This window comes from Barbus barbus (assembly GCF_936440315.1).
Source record: "Barbus barbus genome assembly, chromosome: 21".
Classification (NCBI taxonomy): domain Eukaryota; kingdom Metazoa; phylum Chordata; class Actinopteri; order Cypriniformes; family Cyprinidae; genus Barbus; species Barbus barbus.
In genome coordinates this window covers 7,242,461-7,268,075 of record NC_136749.1, presented here as the reverse complement: position 1 = coordinate 7,268,075, position 25,615 = coordinate 7,242,461, and the positions used below count along the sequence as shown (strand labels likewise).

At 38.9% G+C, this 25,615-nt stretch overlaps 1 protein-coding gene across 1 annotated transcript in view; it reads left to right on the top strand.

The window, feature by feature from the left end:
• The window catches only part of LOC306887877 (NADH dehydrogenase [ubiquinone] 1 beta subcomplex subunit 9-like), a 53,163-nt gene that overhangs the window by 4,834 nt on the left and 22,714 nt on the right, over positions 1–25,615 (top strand). The window contains exon 2 of the mRNA XM_079445881.1: positions 16,845–17,037. Coding sequence (XP_079302007.1) covers positions 16,845–17,037 — 193 coding nt within the window. The remainder of the gene's footprint in view (positions 1–16,844; positions 17,038–25,615) is intronic.

Genomic DNA, 25,615 nt, shown 5'->3' with positions numbered 1-25,615 from the left:
CCACTGTAGACACGGTGTGAGAGCGTCTAGATTGGGTATAGAGACTGGGAGTCTACGTCACTGTGCATTGCATTCTAAGTATACAATACAAATCACCAGAGGAAAAAATTACTATTTACATTAATATTATTAAGAACTTCTTTAATTTTATTAGAATAAATTAATGAATATTTGAATCTCTTGTGTTATTAAAGTTTTTGGTCAGTTATTTATGTTTTTATTTAAGTCTCTTATGTCCACCAATAAAACTGCATTTATTTGATCATAAATAAAAACAGTACTATAATTTATACATTATGTGCATATTAAATATAAATATATTTTGACTTTTTTTTTTGTCATCATGCAAGACTCCTTCAGCTGGCTTGGGCACAGCTTCCTTGACCTGCTGATATATCTAAGAGAGGAACAAATTTCAACAGTAGTTTAGCATGTCATTTTCACACAAGGATGTAGAGGGCAGTGGTCGTGGTTCTGGTCCTACTCCGATGGAAGTTGGCCTGCCAAACAAAATTTCAAAAGGACTCAAGTTAGACTTTGTTCTTTTTCTCATTCTCATATACATCAACACTATGGGGAGTAGTGTTGTCACGATACTGGAATTTCTAACTTCGATACGATACTTTGAAAAATATCGATATTCGATACCATTTTCGATACCATGGAGAAAAAAACTGCCACAATATTAAGGGGGTAATTTTTTTAATTTAAAGATAAATGTAACAAGTCGAGAACATGCGGTATATTTTACATGAACAAAAAAATGTCTTGAGGTACTGCATTTGTTGATTTATTTATTAATCTTTTATTAATCTTAGTTAAATGTTAATTGAAACTAACGTTTACTAATACATGTACTAATTAAAATCCAAAGTTCTATTTGTTGATATTCTCATTTGCTTCATAACCAAAATATTTCCAGATATAGGGCCCTATGAAATCAGTTTTATTTTTTTCTACATTCAATTTTTTCCATTTTAATTTTTCTGGATTCCGTTTTTTTCCGTTTACATTTTTCTGGACTCTTTTTTTCTTAATGGTCAAATTAAATGCTATTAATCTAAAAGCATGTCTAATTCATTAAAATCATGAAAATTATACAATTTAACATTTAATTTATTAAAAGTGTAACAAAAATGACACGTTTAGGGCCGTATGAAAGGTTTAATTTTTTTCTCACCTTACAGGGCTCCAGACAAAAAAATCGAGTAAGGAGCCATTGGCTCCTATAAAAGAAAAACTTAGGCGCCAAATTATTTTTTTAGGTGCCACAGAATAAAAGTGGTTTATTTTATTATTATCATTTTATTTTTCCCCCCTATTTTAACATTTCAATCATTTTGTCATGTGTTTATGTCTTATCTTTTCTAGGCTTTATCAGCATTTTAATCCATCTTGTAGATGATCAGGTCGACCGGGGGACTAAGGTTCACTTAAAGTGTGAATTAAATGTCTTTTACAACTTGAAATATACAGTCACAAAGAATTGTTTGTTACACAGAATCTGTACCAATATCATGGACCATAAGCATCACTTGGCAACTGAGTGCAGTGCATCCTATAAATGTTGTTACGTCTTTCACACATTCAGTCTGTTTTTCTTCATTAATAAAATGCAATTTTATAGGAGGAGTTGAATCATGTACAACAGAATAAGTAAAAATATTAATATGCAACAGCGCATAAATATAGCAAAACGCTCCTCTTTATAGTTATTTTTCTAGCTGACTGATGAGTTTATGGACACTGAGTGGTTAATCTGAGGTAAATGTATTACAATGCAATGTTTACAAGCTTTATACATTTCCTCAGTTTGAAACACTGAATGAGCTTTTACATAAAACATTTCAGTAAGTTGTACTATAGGCTTTCTTATTGCCTACCTTTTAATCGTGTTCATTTCATACTATAGTAGTAAATTGAAATATATAATGGGTTCACTTGCTGCTTTAACTGAGGTGCTAAAGAGATCGCGCCTGAGCATTAAGTGCGATACTCTCCGCTCGCGCGATCCGGACGCATACACGGACCGTGTGGACGCGGGGTACTGGTGTTTATATTACCGAAAGTGTGCGCTTGTGGTCCGCATTAAAGAGCACCCAAACCGCATCATTTGAATTTCGTAGCATTTTAAAGCTGATACTTTGTTTATTAAAAAGTAAGACAGCACAAAGCTTTTTGCGATTACTGGATGGCAAGTGCGCTTCAAATAACAGGAAGTCCATGCATTAACAGAACACAGCATATAGACTAAGATCTCGATAAGAAGAAGCCATATTAGTAATAATTATAAATGAGAATTGTTGACGATATTGCCAGTATCCACAGAGCTGACAGCTTTACCTGTTGAAGTTTGTTGAAGTTTGTTCACGAAATAGACACGGCTTTTCTGCACTTGCACTTTGGGGCTGTTTACACCTGGTCACTTCATGCATTTTTTCCTGATCGGATAGCTATCTGATCCTGAAAAGATCAGGTGTAAATGCCGTCCGAAATGCATTCGAGACGGATATAAATCCAATCGCTCGAACCACTTCAGGAGGTGGTCTGGGCGAAACCGGACAAGTGTAAATGCATCTGGTTGTTGAAACCACATATGGTAATTTTACTCCTCCCATAATATTAAAATAATAGACGTGTGAGAGCGTTTTATAGGCTATATGGCATGTTATAGTCAGATATGACAGCGCAATGCAACAAGCATCACCGCGGATGAGTAGCGGAGTATTTCTGACGCGCAAACTGAATGAACCTGAAAGTCGCAGACGCTCAACACACAATCTTCTTCATTAAAAGTAGCGAGACTAGCCTATCTTTCCAGTGCTGATGCCGCGCGCTCTCTTGTTGCGGTCTCTGATATTGAAATTAGCTGATAATTAATAAAATTATCCATTGCTTTCATTGACGTGAACTCCGTTATATTTGCATATGAAGCGGGAATTGAAGAACGGATTTATATCCGTTTTGCGAAGACACATTTATGTGGCCAAGTGTAAATGGGGAAACGTTTTAACAAATCATATAGATATCTGATCAGAGAAAATGCATGAAGTGACCAGGTGTAAACAGGCCCTTTCAGCTGTGTGCGGCAGAGACGAGGACTGTTTGAAACTCTTTTCCAGTAAAACGTTGATGCGCATCGTCTTATGTAAGTTTAATACGTGAACATAACAAAAGATGTGAGCGCAAAACAATCGGGAAAAAAGTCCTTTCATGCCAATTATATATAGTCGCCAGTGGCGACCTCAGCAAAAACTTCACTCGCAAATTAATATTTTTGGTCGCAAATGCGACCATTTTAGTCGCAGTTTGGAGCCCTGCCTTATGTTTAATTGTTACCAAATTCTGTGTTTTAGCATGTCTATTATTTGAATGCATACAAACAATTTTTATTTATTCTTACAGTAGCCTTATGAAATGTGTTTTCCCCCTCAGAAATTCTGTGTTGTGTATTTCAATTTTACTGGATATCAGATGAAGGCATAAAACAATTTTAATTAATTTATATTTGAATGAATGAAAATTAAACATTTACATTTTTGGCAAATGAAGGGGATTTACTATTAAAATTAAAATATTTTGTGATTATTTCTTAAAAAAAATTAACAGTAGTAGTAAGTAGTAGTATTATGCCTATTTCTGGCACACGGTCTTTAATAGGCTAAGTTAAACCGGACTTTTATTTTGACGGGTTGCCGTGAATACCTTTAAAGTTCTGTGTATGATATGACGCTTGTTTTACTCAAATTAAATGGTAAAATGCTCGTAAAGTGCCTTTCAGATCAGTTCTGGAGATATTGTTGATGTATTTATGTCCTCATTGAGACGGCAGACGCTGAAATCACCGCGAGCGCCAAATTAGTAAACAACCGCACGTGCAGCACATTCACACAGAGACGCGCAGAACATGCAGGATTCATATTTCAATCGACTTTTGCAGCTTAATATTTACAGATACTAGTCCATATCGCGATTTGATTTAAGTGTAATGACCTACTTTTGATTAATTCATCCAAACTTTGACAAATTCCGTGACATTCCGCGTTAAACTGTAAATTCCGTTTTTATGACTGGATTCCGTGCGCGTTCTCTGCATCGCGGAGATCATAGATCCCTACAGATAGCGCTCCTGCTGTGTTCTTTAACAACCAGAGCAGTCATCTTTCTATTCACTTCACTTTTGCTATTTAACCAGAGCGAAGGAGACGAGTGCGGTCACGTGTGGTGCTTGTCCACGCGCCTTTGGAGAGAAGTGAAAGTGACGGCACGGCAAGTATCGGTGTATCGATACTTCGGGAAATTAATATTGGTACCGTTCAGATATTTCAGTATCGATATTTATCGAAATATCGATATTTTTGACAACACTAATGGGGAGTACTTTTACCCAAGACAAACCGGTCTGCTCACAACACTTCAATTGTTCTTCAGCGTACCATTACATCGTTCCGCACAAGTTGCGCTTTCAGGATGGTATGAAGTGTGTTTACGGATGTCGATACCCAAAAATTGTCCCACTTGGGTGATGGCCTCGTTTGCAAAGGGTGTGCCATTGTCACTACTAATTTTTGTCACTAACAATTGCAGACAGAAGTGCTTTCACAACAGCATTAGCATTCTGTATGGATGTGGGAAAAGCCTCCACCCACTTTGAGAACATATCAATCATAACGAAGCAAAACGTTTGCCTTCGCATCGTGTCAATTCAATGAAATCAAACATTATGTGATCAAAAGGCTGATTTGGAATCGGGTGTGCCGCTTGAGGCATAATTTGCCCTCTGCCCACATTGTTTGTGGCACAAATCATTCATGATTGGCAATGTTTGTCCGCAAAGGAAGTAAATCCCTTTGTGAACCAATATTGATTTAGCAAATCAAACATTCACCCCTTACTCACATGATCGGTGCCCATGTACAAGTTTTGCATAGTGTGGAGAAAGTGTTTTGGCAGACATGGTTCGTTTTCAGTACTCAGCCACAGGTGGTTTTTCAGTTTGAACTCAGCCTTCACCCATTGTTTCTTCTCCTCTGGTGTTGTAAAAGCTTGTATAGCTGTGAGAGAATCAGAAGGGAGTGTGAGTGAGTCATTGTTATCCGTTACACATATCAAAGAATGCTCTGTTCTCATAGCTGCATCAGCTCGTTTGTTACCTAGAGACACAAAATCATCACTTTTAGTGTGTGCAACACATTTACAGATAGCGATTGACTTTGGAATCAAGATTGCTTCTAATAATGCTGCTATTCTGTCATGGTTTAGAATGGGCTTACCATCAGACTTTAGAAATTTCCTGTTTCCACAATGCCCCAAAATCATGACAAACCCCAAAAGAATAACGAGAAACGGTGTAGATGGTAACTGTTTGCGCTTCAGCAATTTTGCAAGCCTCCGTCAATGCTACTAATTCAGCAGCTTGTGCAGAGCAATGCGTGGGGAGCGCTCCAGATGTTATTGTTGCATATGCAGTGGTTACAACGTAACCTGCACTGTTTTTGGGTCTCTAGATGCTGAACCATCAACAATAGAATGAAGTCAGCATTTTCTAAAGGGTTTTCTTTTAAATCTGGTCTTGGTGTACAGACCTGTTCCAATGTGGCAATCATGTTCTTCCCCATCTTTCTCCGTGGAGAACAGTGTAGCAGGATTTAATACCGTTTATCTTTTTATCATGATGTTTGGCATTTTTGGCAGTTGACAAATGGGATGTCCTCTGTTCTAACAGGCTCATCGAGACCGCGTGAGGCACGAGTAGAGTCACATCAGAGTAGGGGTCGACCGATATGTGTTTTTCAGGGCCGATACCGATTATTACAGACCAAGTAGACCGAGAACCGATATATATGTCTGGTGTAAAAATGAAAATGAATGTCAAAATTAAGAATAACAAGGGCTCTGACAAAAACGGTCTTCCCTAGTGTTGGTTGCACTTCTTACTCTTGTCTTCCCCCATGCATCCATCTACAATAAGGGTAATATATAAAGAGAGAGTTAAAAGTGGGGCCACTGTATGCTTCATGATTAAGCCTATGAATACTAAATACTACAGCTAAACAGCTTGGGGAAATGTAAGTATTTGGCTTCAATAATTTACATGTTAGAAATGTATGTGTAATAGCATAACCTCTCATAATTCTTCATTAATTATTTTCGGTTGACTAAATCATAACCTACAAGAGGGGACTATTCAATTCATCATCTAATGCACATCAGTTGATTAATTTAAAAAGCGCAATGTATATAATAAGTGTAAATAATTTAATTGTCTTCATAGCTCCATTGTAGAAGTTGTGAAGAAGACCGCAACTATTTTAATGAAACTATAACACTAATAGCCTGTTATAGGCTCACTTGGTTCAATAGCCTGTTGAAATGTCCCAATTTCCGTCATCATAATCTTGGCCTATGTGACAGTATCTTAATCTTGGCCTATGTGACAGTATCTTAATCCTGGCCTATGTGACAGTAATTTCCATTAGTTTTAATTTACAGTGCAGTGCAAATGAAGGCATAAAACATTAATTTAATTTATATTTTAATCAAATTAGAGTTAAACCTAAATTTGGCAAACAAATGATTTTACTATTAAAATTAAAACGTAAGAAATAGCGTATTGTGTGATTGTTCTTTTAAACAAAAGTTGTAATAATTTTAGTAGTATTAGTAAATAAACCGAACTTTTATTTTGACGGGTTGCCATGAGGACCTCTTAAGTTTCTGTAGCCTATTTATGATATGATGATCGTTTTACTCAAACGAAACAGTCAAATGCTCATGAAGTAACTCTCAGAGCAGTTCTGGGGATGATGTTCATGTATTTATGTCCTCATTTAGTGACATGGCAGATGCGGAAAACACCGCGAGCGTCGCGCACTTCAGTGTGTGTGTGTGTGTGTCAAAACCGCGCGTCTGTGCCATTCACATATACAGAGCCACGCCGAACATGCATAATTCATATTTAAATAGTCTTTTTGCAGCTTAATGTTTACAGATAGTCCATATCATGAGTCGATTTAAGTGTACTGACCTACTTCTGATTAATTCATCCAAACTTGTAGTGACTCCGCGTTATACAGTAAATGCTATTTATATGACTGGATTCCGCGATTCCCCCTGCGTTTCCCCCATCTCGGAAACCATAAATGGATAATATTGAGGTTTTTACAACTTCAGTGTAGTGGTTTGTAATTTATTGCAACTTGTGCAAGGTCTGCTGCTGCCTTTGAGAGATAACTGATGCGTGATGAAGCAGCACCAGTTAGCAAGCGCTTTCGGTGTGAGAGTACCTTTAGTCTTCCACGTTGATTGGTCGGACTCCTGACTCAACAAATCAGATGCGCGGTGGGCGGAGACTGCTCTAAGCCACAGAGTGGTGAGTTCCGACAGGCTGCATCAGAGCCAAATAGCGCATTTCAAAATTAAATAATTTTATCGGCACATCGGTTTTGAAAATGACCGATACCGATTATCATAAAAATTCTTAATATCGGTGCCAATAATCGGCCAGGCCGATAATCGGTCGACCCCTACATCAGAGTACCCCACAATTTCCCTTGAGGCTAAAATAGCTTTTTCTGCAGATGCAACAGCTCTCTGGCATTTTGGCAAGCCTGCCGCTACCGGATCGAGCCTAGTCTTAAAAATAGGCCACCAGTCTCAACTTCCCCCCATGATCCTGTAAAAGAACAGAAGTCTTGAATCCATTTTTCTCATCAATAGTTTGTACAACATTTCTCTCAGGATCTGGGAGTCCCAGGGTTGGTGACATTTGTAATAATGTTTTTAAGTTCTCAAATGCTTTCTCTGCTTCTGAGGTCCATCCATGTCAGTTTGTCATGTGGTTGCAAGCCCTTCTCGTGAGCCAACGCGCTCAGAGGTGATTCCTCAATAGCATAATTTGGAATGAACGTTCGACAATACGAACACATGCCCAAAAATTACATTCGTTGCTTTTTCCTTCAGCAGCTAAATGTTTTAACAGTTTCACAGTGTCTTTTTCACACGTTTTCTTGTCTTTTGCTGCGATCAAAACATCATCCACGTACTGAAGCAATGCCGTACCTGGTGTCAGCTGCAATAGCTCTAAGCTCTTTCTCAGTGCTTCGTTAAATATTGTTGGCGATTCTTAATAGCCCTGGCAGAGCCTCGTGAAAGCGTAGGCCTTACATTAAAATTAAAAGCAAACCAATATTGACTGTCTTTGTGAACTGGCACAGAGAAAAAGCATTAGATAAATCAATAACTGAAAACCACTCAGCTTCCCTTGGCACTTGTGACAAAATTGTACATGGATTTGGAACATTTGGAGCTTGTGCTTGAACTGCTTCGTTCATGGCTTGCAGATCTTGCACAAAGCGCCACTCTGTTGGTTGGTCTGCGTCCCTTGTCTTTTTGACAGGGAAAATAGGTGTGCTCGCACAGGAGAATTCTCACAGATCACAATTATCCCAGCTGCTCTTAATGATTCAAAAACTGGTGTTATACCTTCAATAGTCTCCTTCTTGAGGGGGTATTGAGGCTTACATGGTCTGTAATCAGATTTTGGAGTGATTTGAACTGGTTCACAATTTTTCAACCCCACATCAAATTGAGATGAAGCCCAAAGTGTTTTAGGGACTTCTTTGAGGGCAGCTTTGTGACAGTAGAAAACGGTGCTTAAAACTTGTGCCATTGTCATCCTCACATCTCAATGGAACAGTGAAATCTTCTTTCACAGTGTGGCCCAATGCAGATGTTGACCAAACAAAATTTCTGCTTAATTTTGGAATTTTAATCTATTTCATCCATTCTAATTACAGTATTACTAGCCCCGCTGTCAGTCAGGAAAGTCATTTCAATTCCTTTCACCCATAATCTGATCTGTGGCATTTGTGTTTATATGTAAAATCATTCAAATGATTATATGTGCCTATTTTCTATTCTTATAATGTGATCACGTATCAAAGCAAGCATATTTTCTTCATTGCAATTAGCATCGTTATTTAGTGTGTGTGTGTGTGTTTCATTCTTATCTGTTTGTGCTGCATAGCCTTGGTGGGCTTTGCTCCTGACTCCCCCCCTCCTTCTCTGGTTTCTGCTGCGAAAGTTTCTGTTGTCAGTCTGCCTTTGCCGGTCCAGCCACTGCTTGACCCATCAAATCTGGGCACTCCAACTTCCAGTGTCCCCTCTCTCTGCAGTAATAACAAACATCTGGATCGGTCTGAGACGGTCTCTGTCCTCTGCCTCTCCCGTGTCTCCGTCCTCGGCCTCTGTAATTCATACCTTGTCTCGGCGGGCCTTTGTACATCGTCAGAGTTGTCTGCTGAAGCTCTTTCTCCTTTTTCTTTCCCCCTCTTTCTTCCAGCAATCTTTCAGCATGGAGGGCATGCTGCCTTATCTTTTCCAGTTTCTCATCCTCCCATCCAATGCAAGTTTGTTTGATGATCGCAGCTATCTCAGGTTTCAATCCACTCTTGAGGCTGCTTCGCAGATGAGATTCCCACATCTGTGGAACTTCTCGTTCATCTGGTTCTGACATTCCACTGAATTTGTTAAACATTTCATACAGACGCACGTAATAGTCAACAGACTCGCTTCTCTTCTGTGTGCAGTAGTTGATTTTGGTGGTGGTCACTCTGACTGGAAAATCAGTCTTGATCCATTGACACAGTGTTTCCACTGCTTGACGATACGCTTCATTGTAAGCGTGATTCCAGTCTGCATTCTTCCTTTGGCCGTTGCTCGTGGGGAAATGTTGTCTTTTGTGCCAGTCTGTGGCCCCCAGTTTGAGCATAAGTTCAGGCTGTCCAGTTGCAGTGTCGCTTTCTCATGAGCTTTAGATCTGGTGCTTACTCCAGTCACGGAGCATTTCATCGTTCTGATGCCGTCGCTGGTCTGAATGATGATGATGTTGTCGAAGTTGTTGCAGGGGCGGGTGTTTGCTCTCCTCTCGGCAGTTCAAAGATCTGTGCTTGTCTCTCATCAGGCAGTGCGAGCACCGGTGCAGTTGCAGCTGCGCTGTAGGATTGAGGCAGCACTGGTTGTGGCGATGGTAGCTTTACCTGAGGCTGTTGTGGCATCTGTCGATTGGGGTGAGGCCAGGAGTCCAGGGCCCGTATTCCTAAAGCTGCTAAAAATCCTTTTATAGAGCTCCTAATTTAGCTTAATTTCTAACTAGGATCTTATCTTAAAAGTGATTCAGGACCAATCTGAGAGAAACTCTGAGCGAGGAAAAGACAAAAACTTTTATCTTAATGAGGAGGCAGGGTTGACCCCGATGCTAGCTATGACACATTATTTTGAAGACTGTGATTGGTTGTCAAGAAGGAAATAAGAGCGCTTTTAAGAGTAGGGTATAAGCCTTATAAGCCTTGAAATTACAGGCATAATTTTTCCTGTTTTACCGCTCTCTCTCTCTCTCTCTCTCACACATGCACACATTATATATGTATATATATATTCTTTATTTTTATTTACCATGCTGTCATACTTACCCTATTTAATAGGAAATGAACAGTGACATAGCCTAATAAGTGCTGTAACAGACCCAAATCATCACTGCTGCATAGTTGCATTTTTTCCAGTTGCCAAATATGTTAATGTAGTGATTACGTCCATTTCTGGCGCTACGGCATTTCTGCGTGGTGTCTGAGATGTTAGCATGTCTTTTAATAAGATCGGTCACAAACATGATCCCTGCACGGTCTAATGTGTAGCGTCTTATTAACTCACTGTCATGCATTGTGTGCAACGCATTTCTTCTCTCTCTTCATGTTTCATCCATTTTCTCCACTGCTAAAGAAACTCTTAACCCTCTAAGCGCCAAAGTCGCAAAATTGCGACAAGACGTCATACTTCATGAAATGGGCTGTAGTTCCTAATCTGGTGTAATGGCTCATTTGTATTCCCTTCCACTAGATGGCAGACATGTAGTACTTCGATTCTAGACCAAAATTGTTCAAGGAAACAGCAGAGTAAGTGAGCTATCGTGTCATTGATGCGGAAGAAATTCAGTTCATAGCGTCTGAGTAAATTGTGAGATTTGTGAGAAAGTCGCCAAACGGCTAGTAAAAAGTTGTATTGTGAGGATGTGTTGCAAATGTCATTCGCCGATTCTGACTCTGAAGGGGAATATTTGCCTTTTGGAAATGACGATCGGCCGTCTAATGATCGTGCTTCTCCCGGTACATCTTTTCCACGCAATGGTGCCGCTGCGCAAGGCGCGATCGTTCACAAAGCACAAACAAGTGATAATTTCAACACTTTGCCCAACGGGGATGGGCTTAATGTCCATAGGAGAGCTGTTGCTCTCTGATAATCGGCCAGATTGCGCTGTTTGTTCTGATCGCGCGCGCTCTAAGGGCTGCCGGCAAACAGTACAGGTGCAGTCAGTTTGGGGTAGGTCTGTGCGCTGTGCCATGCAATGAGAGGTACCATACTCTCAAGAACTATAAACTGTCAGCTAGATACCTGATTGGGCAGATAGCTGGTCAACTGATCAAAAAATAGGCACATGCATTTTACTATGGCACAGTAATATAGTAATAATTTACTACTTTCTCCTGTTATACTGTTGATGTCCTCTTTTCCTGATCATTTGGAATGAGGATAAAAAGACAAAAAAACAACAACAACATGCAAATAAGTTCAAACATCCATTCAATATCTATTATTTCCTGAATATTACTGATGAACTGATCAAAAAGTAGGCTACTGTTCACATGCGTTTAATATAGTAATAATTTAGTACTTTCTCCTGTTTTATTGTTGGTTTCCTCTTTTCTGATTATTTGGAATGAGGAGAAAAAAAAAAAAAAAATTAAACATCAATTCAATATCTACTATTTCCTAAATATTATTAAATTCAAGAGGGCCGCCCCTGATGACGTCATAATATGCAAATTAGATGAGTATATTTATGCCCCACATAAACTTTCGGTCAAGCCCAACATTTTTCTAATTTACAGTAGATCTCTATCTTTAAGCCATTTCAAGCCACAAGCTTTTGAAATCTTGATGTCAAAATCCAGCATTTTTTCCAAAAAAAAGGGTTAAGCCCCTTAAAAGTCCTCGTCCGTACTCCTAACAATTTTGCACCTTAAGACCTCTTTTAAGGGTTAAGATGCTTTCTGAATTACTTTTTTCTTTACTAGGATCTTTTCTTTAATTATAAGAGGAAACACCCAGATTTCTAAGAATTTTCTAAGAATTTAGTTACTAGGAGCAACTCTTAGCACTAAGATTTTTCATGAATACGGGCCCAGATCAAAGTTCACTTTGGCACACTGCAGTTCTCTAAGGGGATAAAGAGAAGAATTTTGAGCAGTATGATCTGTTCTTTGTCAGCCCTTGCTGCAGAGTTATCAATTTTTTGTTTGTTTCCAAATGGCAGCTCCTTTGAAGCCTGCCTTTTTTCTCGGTATTCTGCTTCTTCAACCCAGTAATCTAAATATTTCCTATGTTTCTGAAACTTTTTTTTTTTGTTTTTCAGTTTTTTTCTTATCTCTTTTTTACATTTTTCCAAGCTCTCTTTTACTCTGTTCAGAGCCGTTATGCTAAACGCAGCCCTTTTTGGAAAACCATGATTCTCAACCCACTCAGGTATCACTTCCATGATTCTTTTCCCATAATTCTTTTTCATTTATAAATTGGACTGTCCAAATCATCTAGATCGATCTTAGACTTGACATTCCCAGACCCCATGTTTGCAATCCAAGACTTTACCTGGAACGCGTCCTCTTTCCCTCACATGTGATCGTCACCACCGTGTGGCTTCGCTCTTGCTCGCACAGTCTTGTCACCTCCTTGTCTTGCAAGACGGCCCTGCTTACCTGCAGACCTCTTTTTCACTTACCCGTGAAAAAACCTGTTTCGCTTACTCGTGAACCAATGGGTGGCTCGGCCTTGCATCATAAAGTCTGGGAATACCAAACCTCACTTTACCAAATTAAAACTCACTTTGAATCACAAATAAATTATTTAAAATTTCAAGACAATTGGATTTTCAAAATCAGTCTCACCGTTTGCAGCACGCGATTTTTGATCTGTTAAGAGACCAGCAGTGAAGGTCCAGAGCCCTCAGACGCAAGCCCCCCCCCCCTTCCCTGAAGCCTTTCGGGGTTTAGGGCTAAACCCTTTTTGGGTTAGGGTGATCAGCCAACTAACATCATCAGGTCTCGGACGATCAGCTGTGGAATCCCGTCCCTCGTTGCCAAGAATTGTCTTGGAAAAACTGATTTAATGAAATTCTGAAGACTGAAAATGAAAAGACCGAACAAAGTTTGTCTTTGTCTTGCTTTTAATTTCTGCAGAAATGATCAATCTATTCACAGAGGAAAAAGAGCTGTGAGCAGAGTGATACCCCACTCTCCCAGCACCTGTTGTTTATATTATCCAAGAAGATACAATGTTGAAAACAGATAAAACCTTAGCCAATCATGTTAATCTGTGCACATGCACACCTCATGCGCAACACAATGTACATCATTGTTTAGTTCATGATTAACACACACACACACACACACTATATTGCCAAATGTATTGGGTCACCCCCTTCTAATGAACATGTTTGACTACTTTAGTAATTTCTATGAGTACAAATTTTAATGTTTAAGCTAGGGGTGGGAATCGCAGAGGTAGCTCACGATACGATATAATCACGATACTGTGATTCTGCGATTTAATCAATATATTTCTAGAAAATCCTATAATGATACATCATGATAGCTCTAAACAAAATGCCTGTGAAAAGGTTAAGTGCAAGTTTTCTTTCATTATTCAAGTCCAAACTATTAGAAAACGGCAAAAAAAGTTCTGTAAATCAATTTTAACATGTTGAGTAGGCTAAATTAATAATTTTATTCTTGGACTTATTAAAAGCTTACACTTTTCCTTTTCTCTGTGTGTAAACAAACACATTTAACTGCTTATCAAACAGAAGAAAAAAAACTAGATAGATATAAACCTGGTACATTTAAAAATTTACCTGGAGCACTTTCTCAACCTTTCTACTCCTCTCATCATAAAAACTGAGCCCCACACGAAGAAATAGCTGTTCAAATCACATCTTTTGTGCGCTCAGATTCGTTATTTCAAATGTAGACGCACGGCAGGCATACACACTGCACACTTCTGCGCTGCATTATGCCTCTGACAAGGTTTTGTTTCGTCCTCCATGCCATAGGTGCAGATTCATGTTTCTGCCGGTCGGTGACGACAGGTAAACATCTGCATAATGCGGACTTGTAATATCTGAGAGCGAGGGAGAGCATCCAGTGTTATTCACATAAAACTGGACGCACCGGCGGCGCTCTCTCTCACACCTGCGATCCGAGCAGAGAGGCTACTCACGGACTGAATATGCGCTCTGCAATAATAATGTGATCGTGCCTATGGTCCACGCTGATAGCTGTTCTGGGGCAGCTAGTTTTCATCTCCATAAACATATATAGCAGTAAAGCTAATACAGTGGCTGGAAATCTGTTTGTCCTTCGGTTCCTCGTGCTTCCCCATCTTCATAGAGAACGCGGATCATGGTCGCGATATATCGCCATACTGATTTATTGTCCCACCCCTAGTTTAAGCATATAATGGTAATCTAGGGAATTGTGTGCTTCTAATTTTATAGCAACAGTTTGGACAGGACCCTTTTCTATTCTAACATGACAGTGCCTCTGTGTATAAGGCACGGTTCAAAAAGACATGATTGATTCAGTCAGTGTGGAAGAACTTGACTGGTCTGCAGAAAGCCAAGTCCTGATCCCAGCTGAACACCTCTGGTGTGACTTTAAATGCAGACCTTGAGCCAAAAACTCATCACCAAACACCAATGACTTGTACATAAGGGTACTGTCATTTTAGACAAGTCCAAAACTATTGCAACAGAGATGGAAATACAGTTTTTAAATACATGAATTGTTTCCATCTTTGTTGCCACAGTTTTGTTTGTGCCTTTTTCTGTTCTAAAGAAGGGGGTGTTCCAACACTTTTGTCCTTATAGTGTCTATACAAGTCATTGGTGTTTGGTGATGAGTTTTTGGCTCAAGGTCTGCATTTCCCAGAAGTGTTCAGCTGGGAAAACGAACTCTAGTGCAATTCAACCAAACTAAAGGAGGCAGGTGTGAAAGCACCCTTTAACTTGTTGTTTATTGAAATATAAAATCAGTGTCACATTGCAATCGTGTTGATATTGATATTCGGGGAAACATCATGGCCGTATAATGTTACTTATCTAAATCATATTTTGTAAATATCTTTTTTTATCTGCCGAAGTATGCATCTATAAATTTCTGTGAGTTAATTTGTGTGTGCTGTCTCTCTCACACACTCACTCAGGCTGTGCAAGCCTCATCTGGCGCGACATAAATACATTATCAGTCGCCATTTACACTGCATGCAATTAAAATTAGAAAAGCATATAAAAAAGCAGCAATCGCACTCGGGTGCGCACCAAACGTGGACCAAACAAGCGTACCGAGACCTCCTTGAAGAGGTGGTCAAGGCACGCTTTCAAACGAACCCTGGAGCGGTTCGTTTGAATACATTTTATTTGAAGGCGCCTTTCAGAGCACTCAAGGCACCGTACAGTTAATAAGTAATTATAAAATCAAGACAGCAGCAACAACAATTAACATAAGATCATTTAAAATTGATCAGAGAAAGCTAATCTAAACAAGTACGTTTTAAGACATGATTTAAAAGTAGTCAGACAGTCAGTTTTTCTCTTATAGATTGTGGAAGAGAATTCCAAAGATTTGTCAGGGTTGTGGGGAGAAGGGATGAGGCGAGGACTCAGTACTGCAGAGAATGGGCTTTATTAATAATAAAAATAAACAAACCAAACCAAAACTACCCCGTAGGGGAAAAACAGGACAGCTGGCAGGCTTGGCAAGGCAGGACAGGACAGGGCACGACAAGGCAAGGCAGGATCAGCACACGGGAAATTACGACGACGAACTCGCGCAGGACTGCAAACACAAGGAGATTATAAAGGGAGCAAATGAGGAGGGTAATGAGGTAAACACAGGTGGGGAAAATTAACCAATAATTAGGAAACAAGGTGGGTGGGGTCAAGACAATTGACATGAGCACATGGCACATAGAACCAAACAAGACAAGCCATGTGCTCACAACAAACAAAAACACAAGCACATGGCCAGCAAAACAAATCACTAGCCATGTGCAAGACAGGACACGAACACGCAGCTAACGAGGAGACTCATAAGCTGCATGTTCACAACACATGACAAACATGAAATCACAGATCACAGATCACAAACAAAACAAGAAAAAGCACGCGGCCGAAACCGAACCGCGTGCCGAACAAAACACACACACACACACAGACAGAGGACAGAGGAGCGCACGACCCGAGCAAACTCGAAATCGCACGCTCCCCAGCAAGAACAAACCTGGAGCGTGAGTGTCCGAACCCCGACACGAAACCAGAACAGAGTCTGAACAAGACAGGAGTGCCGGGATCCGAACACCACGCCCCAACATGAAACAGAGCACGCAGACAAGAGAGCGCGCAGCTCGAGCACACTTGAAGCCACGCGCTCAACAGAAAACAAGACAAGAAGGGAGTGTCAGGGCTCCGTCACAAAACCATGAATAAACTAGACCGAAGTGACAGAACCCTGACAAGATTAGGATATCTGAGGCATTTTGGAAGCCATAGTAAATAATGCAAAAAAGGGCAGTGGAATCGAATATTTTTCATTACAATACTATATTTTGTTAATAAAAACTATAGTTTAATTTATGTAACCATGATAATAATGAGCCATCCATGATTTTATTTGTGGTTACATAGGTTTGCGTCTTATTATTCCTAACATTCACAAAAAGTTATTCTATACTTTCAGGGATAAATATCGTTTCTATGCATGTTTGCTGCGAGCACGCTTTGACGAGAACAAACATGAGAAGGACATGATGAAGGCCACCATGATGCTGAAGGCAGGTGAGGAGGAATTCTGGGCCAATCAGCACCCGCAGCCCTACTTGTTCCCAGAGTCACCCGGAGGAACATCGTATGAAAGATATGAGTGCTACAAAGTAAGTGACAAAGTAAAATGCATGTTGTGTAGTCTCTGGCAGTTTGCTGCTGTTTTCATACAGAACTGTCTATCCAGGGTTTCCACAGAGCATTGAAAACATTAAAAGTCATTAAATGGATTTTTGCTAAAATTAAGGCCTTAAATAGCTAATGGAGTTACCATATGACAAGAATTAATTTCTACTTATTTCCTTATTCTGAAAAAAAAACAAAACAAAAAAAATATTTCACTACGGGAATTAAAAGGGTGGGCCTTAAGATTGTTTTTAAATCACATGACATTTGAATGTCTGTCCAAAACACTTTTTCCCACTGTCACCATCACACGTAAGACACCTGTTGAAGTGCTCCAGAAATTGCTCTATTAACCTCATTTCTAAATATCTCTTTTCAAGGGGGATTTTTTTGCATCATCTTTAAATGAATTAGATATTTTTATTCACAATTTAACTTTGTCTAGCATAGTTTTATTGTAAATAAATATTGAGAAAATATTGTCTCCATATGGCAGTGCTGTACCACAGTGGAATTGCAGTAATGTATTTCCCCATTGGCATTTTTGGAGATAGTTGCATCAATAATATGGTTTCACATATTTATTTGAAGTGCTTATTGTAGGATGTATTATGTATTATATTGTAGATGCATTTATGTATAAATAACAAAAGTTTCTTTTCAGAAAAAAAAAATACAGTATTATTTTACGGAAGGCCAATAGGAAGAGTGCAGAGTTAGGTCTTCCATGTGATGAGGGTGAGGATGAGTTAGTTTTCAAGTTAAATGATAGGGATTTACTTATTTTTGTTTTGCATGAGTTCCGAGTATATAAATCTGTCAATTTATAAAATGATCAACTTATTTGAAAAAAAATATTTAATGGTTAGAACAAAATGCATACCATAGAATGTTTGATTTATACAGGCATAAGAAAATTAGATGGTTTTAGAGAAAAATATAACCATTTTATTTTAAATATAGTGCCTTCATAATTAATAACTTTTATAATTTTCTGTCGCAAAATATGTACAATGTTGTGATACACCTAGCCAGTTTGGTAATTGGCTCCGGATGGTGCAAAATTGTTGTAATGCTGTATGTTTGGACAGTGGGACACTGGGACAAGGAGAAGTAAAACTAAGAATAGAGAAAGAAATAGTGTAGTGTAATTGAGCAATTTCAAGGAGAATGATTCTTATTTTATTACATTTGTTATAAATGATGATTGATAATGAATAATGTATTAACAGTACGAAGGTCGTACCAGTTGAAAACAAATGAGCGCGAAAGCACACACAAAGAAACTCGGAACAAACATATTGTGGTAAAAATAGTTTTTATATTTATAACATGATATAGTCTAGTTAAAGGGGTCATGAACGGAGAAACCAAAATTGTACTATAAAACACCCTGTAAGTTTCAGAACTCAAAACTTTCTAAGTCTAAAAACAGCTCATATTGAAGGCAGTCTGCCAAAAAAGACAGCTTTTGGAATGTTCTACTCTATAATGTAATTGTGTGGATAATGGCGCTTTTCCACTGCATAGTATGGCACGGTACAGTTCAGTACGGCACACTTTTGGGGGGTTTTCCACTTGGTACAGTACCTGGTACTTTTTTTTAGTACCACCTCGGCCGAGGTTCCAAGCGAGCCGTACTGTTACCAAAACGTGATGTGTAAACTCTGCTGATCACTGATTGCCCGGAGAGTATCGTCTCTGCCTGCGTCATTGAACTTGCTGGCCCGAGACACAACAGACCCACTAGATTTAAATCAGTCAGCACAGCCAGCGAAGGATCGAACGCAACTGTTTTGAATGGGCGTGAATTTTTTAACAACCAAAAATGGCTGTTTCGTTGTCTGTTGAGGAAGTACAGACGTCCCTCTCTTTGATAGCCGAGGAGCTTGATGGACCGACGCAGGATTAAAACGTTTTTCAGGAGTCACGGCAGTAGAGGCGGCGCAACTGACGTGAATGATCCCGCCCACTCTAAAAGCGGTACTAACCGAGCGGAACTGAGCCGTGCCGTTCTGAACCGAGCCGAGTCGTACCACGCAGTGGAAAAGCGCCATAAGTGACACTTGCCACCACCTACTGGCACTTTGCTCTCATATTTAGGGGTTTGAGCGCATAGCGCTGAGCCCTATTGTAATTGTTAGAATGGTCACGTGATCTCCACATAAAACTGATTGTGCAGACCAAACGTAAATCGTAGAGACTTGGAGGGATGGTAGTACTCACACCGCCTACAATGTGACCAAGGCCAATCAGCCTGACGGGGGTGCTACAGCAATCAAAAGTATGAAATCGCTCATATCTCCTGAACCGTCAGTCACAGGCTCAAGAGTCTTATGTCGTTGGAATCCTTGGCTCATGCCGTACAAAACGCTCACCTCAGATTCGATCATGAGCCTGGAGAAATTTTCGGGTATTTCACATTTTTTGTAAAACGTACTTTTGCAAAGTAGTCCTAGGTTTTTCGCCTGATCGGAACCAAACCAGTGCAGAAAGATTCTCTGGAGAGTGAATATCAATAACTACCAATAAAAAGTTGAACTATCAACTCACCGTCGCAAAGGAGTGCCAAAACATTAGAAAGGGGCTGGGCCACTTTTAGTAAAATGCCTATAACTCTTGAATGGAATTAGGGATGGGCATTTTCCAAAAATAGCATTCAAATATTTGGGCTCATTAAAAACAAATATTTTAATTTTCGTTTATTTAAATGAGGTTTAATGAGAAAGACGTTATTTTTAATTATCAAGTTTTTTTTGTCACAATTTCTGAACAAGCTTATGATTAGCCGTTACACAACATTCTACAACAACGTTACGTTATATCGCAAGGTTTTATTTTGGTTAAAAACGTGTAAACAAAAATACATAAAAAAAAAAGCATTCAAGATCAAGCAGAGCAAATGGAAAAATCAAGCAGACTGTGCCAATTACAGTACAGAACGTGGGCTACATATACTCGAGTCGGCCTATATTTATTGTTTACATTTTTTCACATATTAATTCTGAGAGAAACAATAATATCCACATGCTCTGGTGAAAGTTTGTTCCTCAGTCTGATAACAATAAGAACGCGCTGACAAAGATAATGTGTGCTGACAGTTTCTTAGCGAAACTTTGTCTGAAGATCATTTCGCTATCAGATGCACTCTCTTATCGGAGTACAGCTGCGCTTACCTGCAGTCATGAATGCAGTGATGGACAGCTTCTTTCCTCAGTCAATTGTTTGGATTTCATGTGATTTCTCATTGTGGTGGTGATATTATGATAAATCAGTTTCACATTCTTTTGACCAGAAGTAATTACATTTTGTCAGATGATTTAGTAAAATAATTTTGATCAAAGTAAATCCAAACTTCGAGAGGCAGATGATGACATTCTGCAATCAAATACTATGAACTTGTTAACACGCTCCACAGCGCCACTCAGTGCATGTAGTTATAACTGCTTAGGATTTATCATGGATTCCCTGTATTTACGGCCAGCAAATTAACACATAGTAATATTTGAATAGTGTTTTTATTGTTCGAATAATAATTACAGACCGAATATTCAAATGTTCGACTATTCGTGCACACCCCTAAATGGAATGAGATGTCTCCACCAAACTCAGAACACTAATGTAAGGGTGCTTTCAGACCTGTAGATCGTTTGCTTTGTTCCGAAACGGGGATTAATTTGTTACATTGTTGCATTTTCTTCTTGGTTCGGTTCGCTTTCACACGGCAACATTGCAAAGCATACCAAACTGTGGCTGTATCCGAAATCGCCCCCTATACCCAGCCAGTTTAAGTGGTGTTCGAAACCATAGTGGATGTTCTCAAGTGCACTCATTCAATCCCACAATGCACCACAAAAACGAGTGTACAACCGATGTACACTCAATGGCTAGAGAATCCCCAGAATGCACTGTCACGTGCCGAAGGAATTCCCGCGTCTTGCCAGAAGATGGCGCCTGCAGCTGAATCATCCATTCATTGATTTTATAAGCGCTCGTCCACGGCGTAATACAGTGTACTACAACATAGGTACAACATTAATTGTAAATTGACTATTAGGGTTTATACATAATTTCCGTGACAGAGTTCAAGATAAATCCTTCAATCTTACTACTGGAGCTGCCCGTATCAAATGATTATTAAACAGCAAGCAAACTATGCAAAAGCGGCAGTCTTTCCTGTGCACTCAGTGTCCGAATTCACTCACTCGTTTTCATTCACTCCTTCAAGTGAACTATATGAGTGGACTAATGTAGGGAATAGTGAATGAGGGTATAGGGGGCGATTTCGGATACAGCCTGTTTATGCAAGTCACATGTGAGTAAAGCTGTCCTCTTATTTGTCAGAGTTTACTTGTTTGCGTTCCTCTGCGTCATTCATCAAGATGGATGAAGTTTGCTCTGCGGGCTTATTGCGGCTTTATAGCTGTCCTGGCAAACGCAAAACGAATGTAGCTGTCATTCCTCTCTAATATATCTATCTATATATAATTATATTTTCACTCTATATATATAATTATATTTTCACTCTATATATATATATATATATATATATATATATATATATATATATATATATATATATATATATATATATATATATATATATATATATATTAGTGAAAATATAGTGAAAATATAATTTTATATATTTTATAAATATACACACATAGAAAATATATACAGTCAGATCCATAAATATTGGGACATCGACACAATTCTAAAATTTTTGGCTCTATACACCACCACAATGGATTTCAAATGAAACGAACAAGATGTGCTTTAACTGCAGACTGCTGGGGTCGACAATATAAATGGCCCGGTGGCCCGGACGTACTTTTAAAACCGTCAGGGCCACCAGATCGCTCCAACCACTAGCCCGGTGGGGCCAGTAAAAATAATGCCTTGATTAAAAAAAGTCTAATTTCACATTAATTACCTGTGGTTCTGTGTTTTGATTTCTGTTAAATTGTCTCGGTAACCACCGCTAACACATTACGTGATCCCGACAGCCTTACAGATGCAGCGGGTTTATGCGCTTCGTCTGTACCGCCTTGCTCGCTCCCGCGGTTACGCGCGCAAACTGCACACTGCTGCTCAGCACCTACCTATAGCTACTATTAAGCTAGGCTACATGTTTCTGAAACCCCCATCACCCGGCCAAACACCGGGTAAAAAAGAGAAGGCAAGGAATAGAAAATCACCAGAGGAATTGAGGGAAAGCGAAAGGGAATACGAAAAGAAAAGGCAGAGAAAGTTTCAGCCCCAGTGGCGAGACCGCTGGAATTGGCTGGGCTTAGGGGTGTGCGATATGACGATTTTTGATCGTGGACGATAAAAATGTCTCCACGATCTGCTTTTGAAGAAATATCGTAGTATCGTGCTACAGCACACACTATGTCAAATACAGTTCTGGCGCCTATGTACTCTATGTACTGTACAACACGACATATAGCAGTAGAGTTACTCTGACAGGACACTGCACTTATTCGCGATCGCAAAAGTACATTATTTGCACACAAGCCTTGCTGGTTAAATGTTTCATACTCACTCACATGTTGTCCCAAACCTCTATTAATTTCTTGTGCTGAACCCAAAATAAGATATTTTGAAGAATGAGGGTAACCAAACAGTTGCTGGTCTACATTGACTTTGATAGCAGGAAAGAAAAATCCTATGGAGGTCGACCAGCAACTGTTTGGTTTTCCACCTTCTTCAAAATAGCATTTATGTTCAGCAGAAGAAAGAAACTCATTCAGGTTTAAAACAACTTTTGAGTAAATGATGGTATAAAAATAAAACATTATGATAGAATTGACAGACAGATGACAGAATATTTATTTTTGGGGGAACTATTCATTTAACGTTAACAAAACAACAAAAAGCAAAGAGAAAAATCACTCACTATTCTTGACTGAAAATCTTTAATACTGTTGCTTTAGGAATCAGTCTATCTTGTGTTTTATTTTTATATTTGTTCATTCAATTTCATTGCTCTGCTAAATGCACCTATTGTACCTGAAAATAAAGCACTGTTTGTTTTATTTGTATATTATGTGTATTTGTAATGTGTATCTTTGTTCTTATTTTTTAATAAGAAAGATAGAATGATGACAAAGATTTTTGTCTTCGCCCACTTTGGCCTAAATATCTGCCATGTCTTTTTTTTTAGTTTTTTGTTACCTTGAAAGGCTTTGTCTTTCTAGTTTGGCTGTAATGCTCAGACAACTTGTAAAACCAACATGACAAAGAATCGTGATAAAATCGTGAATCGTGATATTTCTAAAAAAAAAGAGGTCCAGAGTCCAGAGGGCCAGTGGCAAATTTCCCTTATTGTCTACCCCTGGACTGTCAGCTTTAATTTGAGGGTATTTACTTCCAAATCAGGTGAACCGTGTAGGAATTACAACAGTTTGCATATGTGCCTCCCACTTGTTAAGGGACCAAAAGTAATGGGACAACTGGCTTCTCAGCTGTTCCATGGCCAGGTGTGTGTTATTCCCTCATTATCCCAATTACAATGAGCAGATAAAAGGTCCAGAGTTCATTTCAAGTGTGCTATTTGCATTTGGAATCTGTTGCTGTCAACTGTCAAGATGAGATCCAAAGAGCTGTCACTATCAGTGAAGCAAGCCATCATTAGGCTGAAAAAACAATACAAACCCATCAGAGAGATAGCAAAAACATTAGGCGTGGCCAAAACAACTGTTTGGAACATTCTTAAAAAGAAGGAACGCGCCGGTGAGCTCAGCAACACCAAAAGACCCGGAAGACCACGGAAAACAACTGTGGTGGATGACCGAAGAATTCTTTCCATGGTGAAGAAAACACCCTTCACAACAGTTGGCCAGATCAAGAGCACTCTCCAGGAGGTAGGTGTATGTGTGTCAAAGTCAACAATCAAGAGAAGACTTCACCAGAGTGAATACAGAGGGTTCACCACAAGATGTAAACCATTGGTGAGCCTCGAAAACAGGAAGGCCAGATTAGAGTTTGCCAAACGACATCTAAAAAAGCCTTCACAGTTCTGGAACAACATCCTATGGACAGATGAGACCAAGATCAACTTGTACCAGAGTAATTGGAAGAGAAGTGTATGGAGAAGGAAAGGAACATGATCATGATCCTAAGCATACCACCTCATCAGTGAAGCATGGTGGTGGTAGTGTCATGGCGTGGGCATGTATGGCTGCCAGTGGAACTGGTTCTCTTGTATTTATTGATGATGTGACTGCTGACAAAAGCAGCAGGATGAATTCTGAAGTGTTTCGGGCAATATTATCTGCTCATATTCAGCCAAATGCTTCAGAACTCACTGGACGGCAAATCACAGTGCAGATGGACAATGACCCAAAGCATACTGCAAAAGCAACCAAAGAGTTTTTGAAGGGAAAGAAGTGGACTGTTATGCAATGGCCAAGTCAATCACCTGACCTGAATCCGATTGAGCATGCATTTCACTTGCTGAAGACAAAACTGAAGGGAAAATGGCCCAAGAACAAGCAGGAACTGAAGACGGTTACAGTAGAGGCCTGGCAGAGCATCACCAGGGATGAAACCCAGGGTCTGGTGATGTCTATCATATGACATATGACATGTCTATCCAGACTTCAGGCTGTAATTGACTGCAAAGGACTGTAGTTAAAGCACATCTTGTTCGTTTCATTTGAAATCCATTGTGGTGGTGTATAGAGCCAAAAATGTTAGAATTGTGTCGATGTCCCAATATTTATGGACCTATGTATGTGTGTGTATGTATGTATGTATGTATGTATATAGTGAAAATATAATTTTATATATATATATATATCTGTGGATGCAAGTGAGAGATATATATATATATATATATATATATATATATATATATATATATATATATATATATATATATATATATATATATATATATATATATATATATATATATATATATAATATATATCTCACTTGCATATATATACTTGTATATTATACTATATAATGCGCGGAGAAGAGTAATTAATTACACAACATTTTAATATGAAGAGGTGCTCTTTGGTTTTCAACTGCAATAACAAATATTCTCACTAACAAAATCAAAGTTTCTCACATTCTCACTTGCATTCACAAAATAATAATTTTTACATTTTATATAGCGCTTTTTAAAATCTTTTCATTTTACATTATTGGCACACTATTTTCCTTTTTTAAAATTGTGCAGTTGCTTTGACAATTTACATTGTGAAAAGCGCTATATATATATATATATATATATATATATATATATATATATATATATATATATATATAAATAAAGGTGACTTGACTTGACTTGGCTTTTCTGGGTACTCAAAGCGCTTGACTGCTAGACACAAGACACTGACTGCTGCTTTTTATATAACATATTTGCCGTTATGAATTGATACCGCTTGGTCCGTTGGGTCGGATTGCTTTCTTACCACAAACGTGAGAAAGCACCCTAAGAGATCAATTGAGTTTAGCGACTTGGTGGTGCTATAAGAGGGGAAAAAACAAAAAATGCGCAACCATTTGTCCCATCAACATGAAAATCGGTGCGCACGGTCT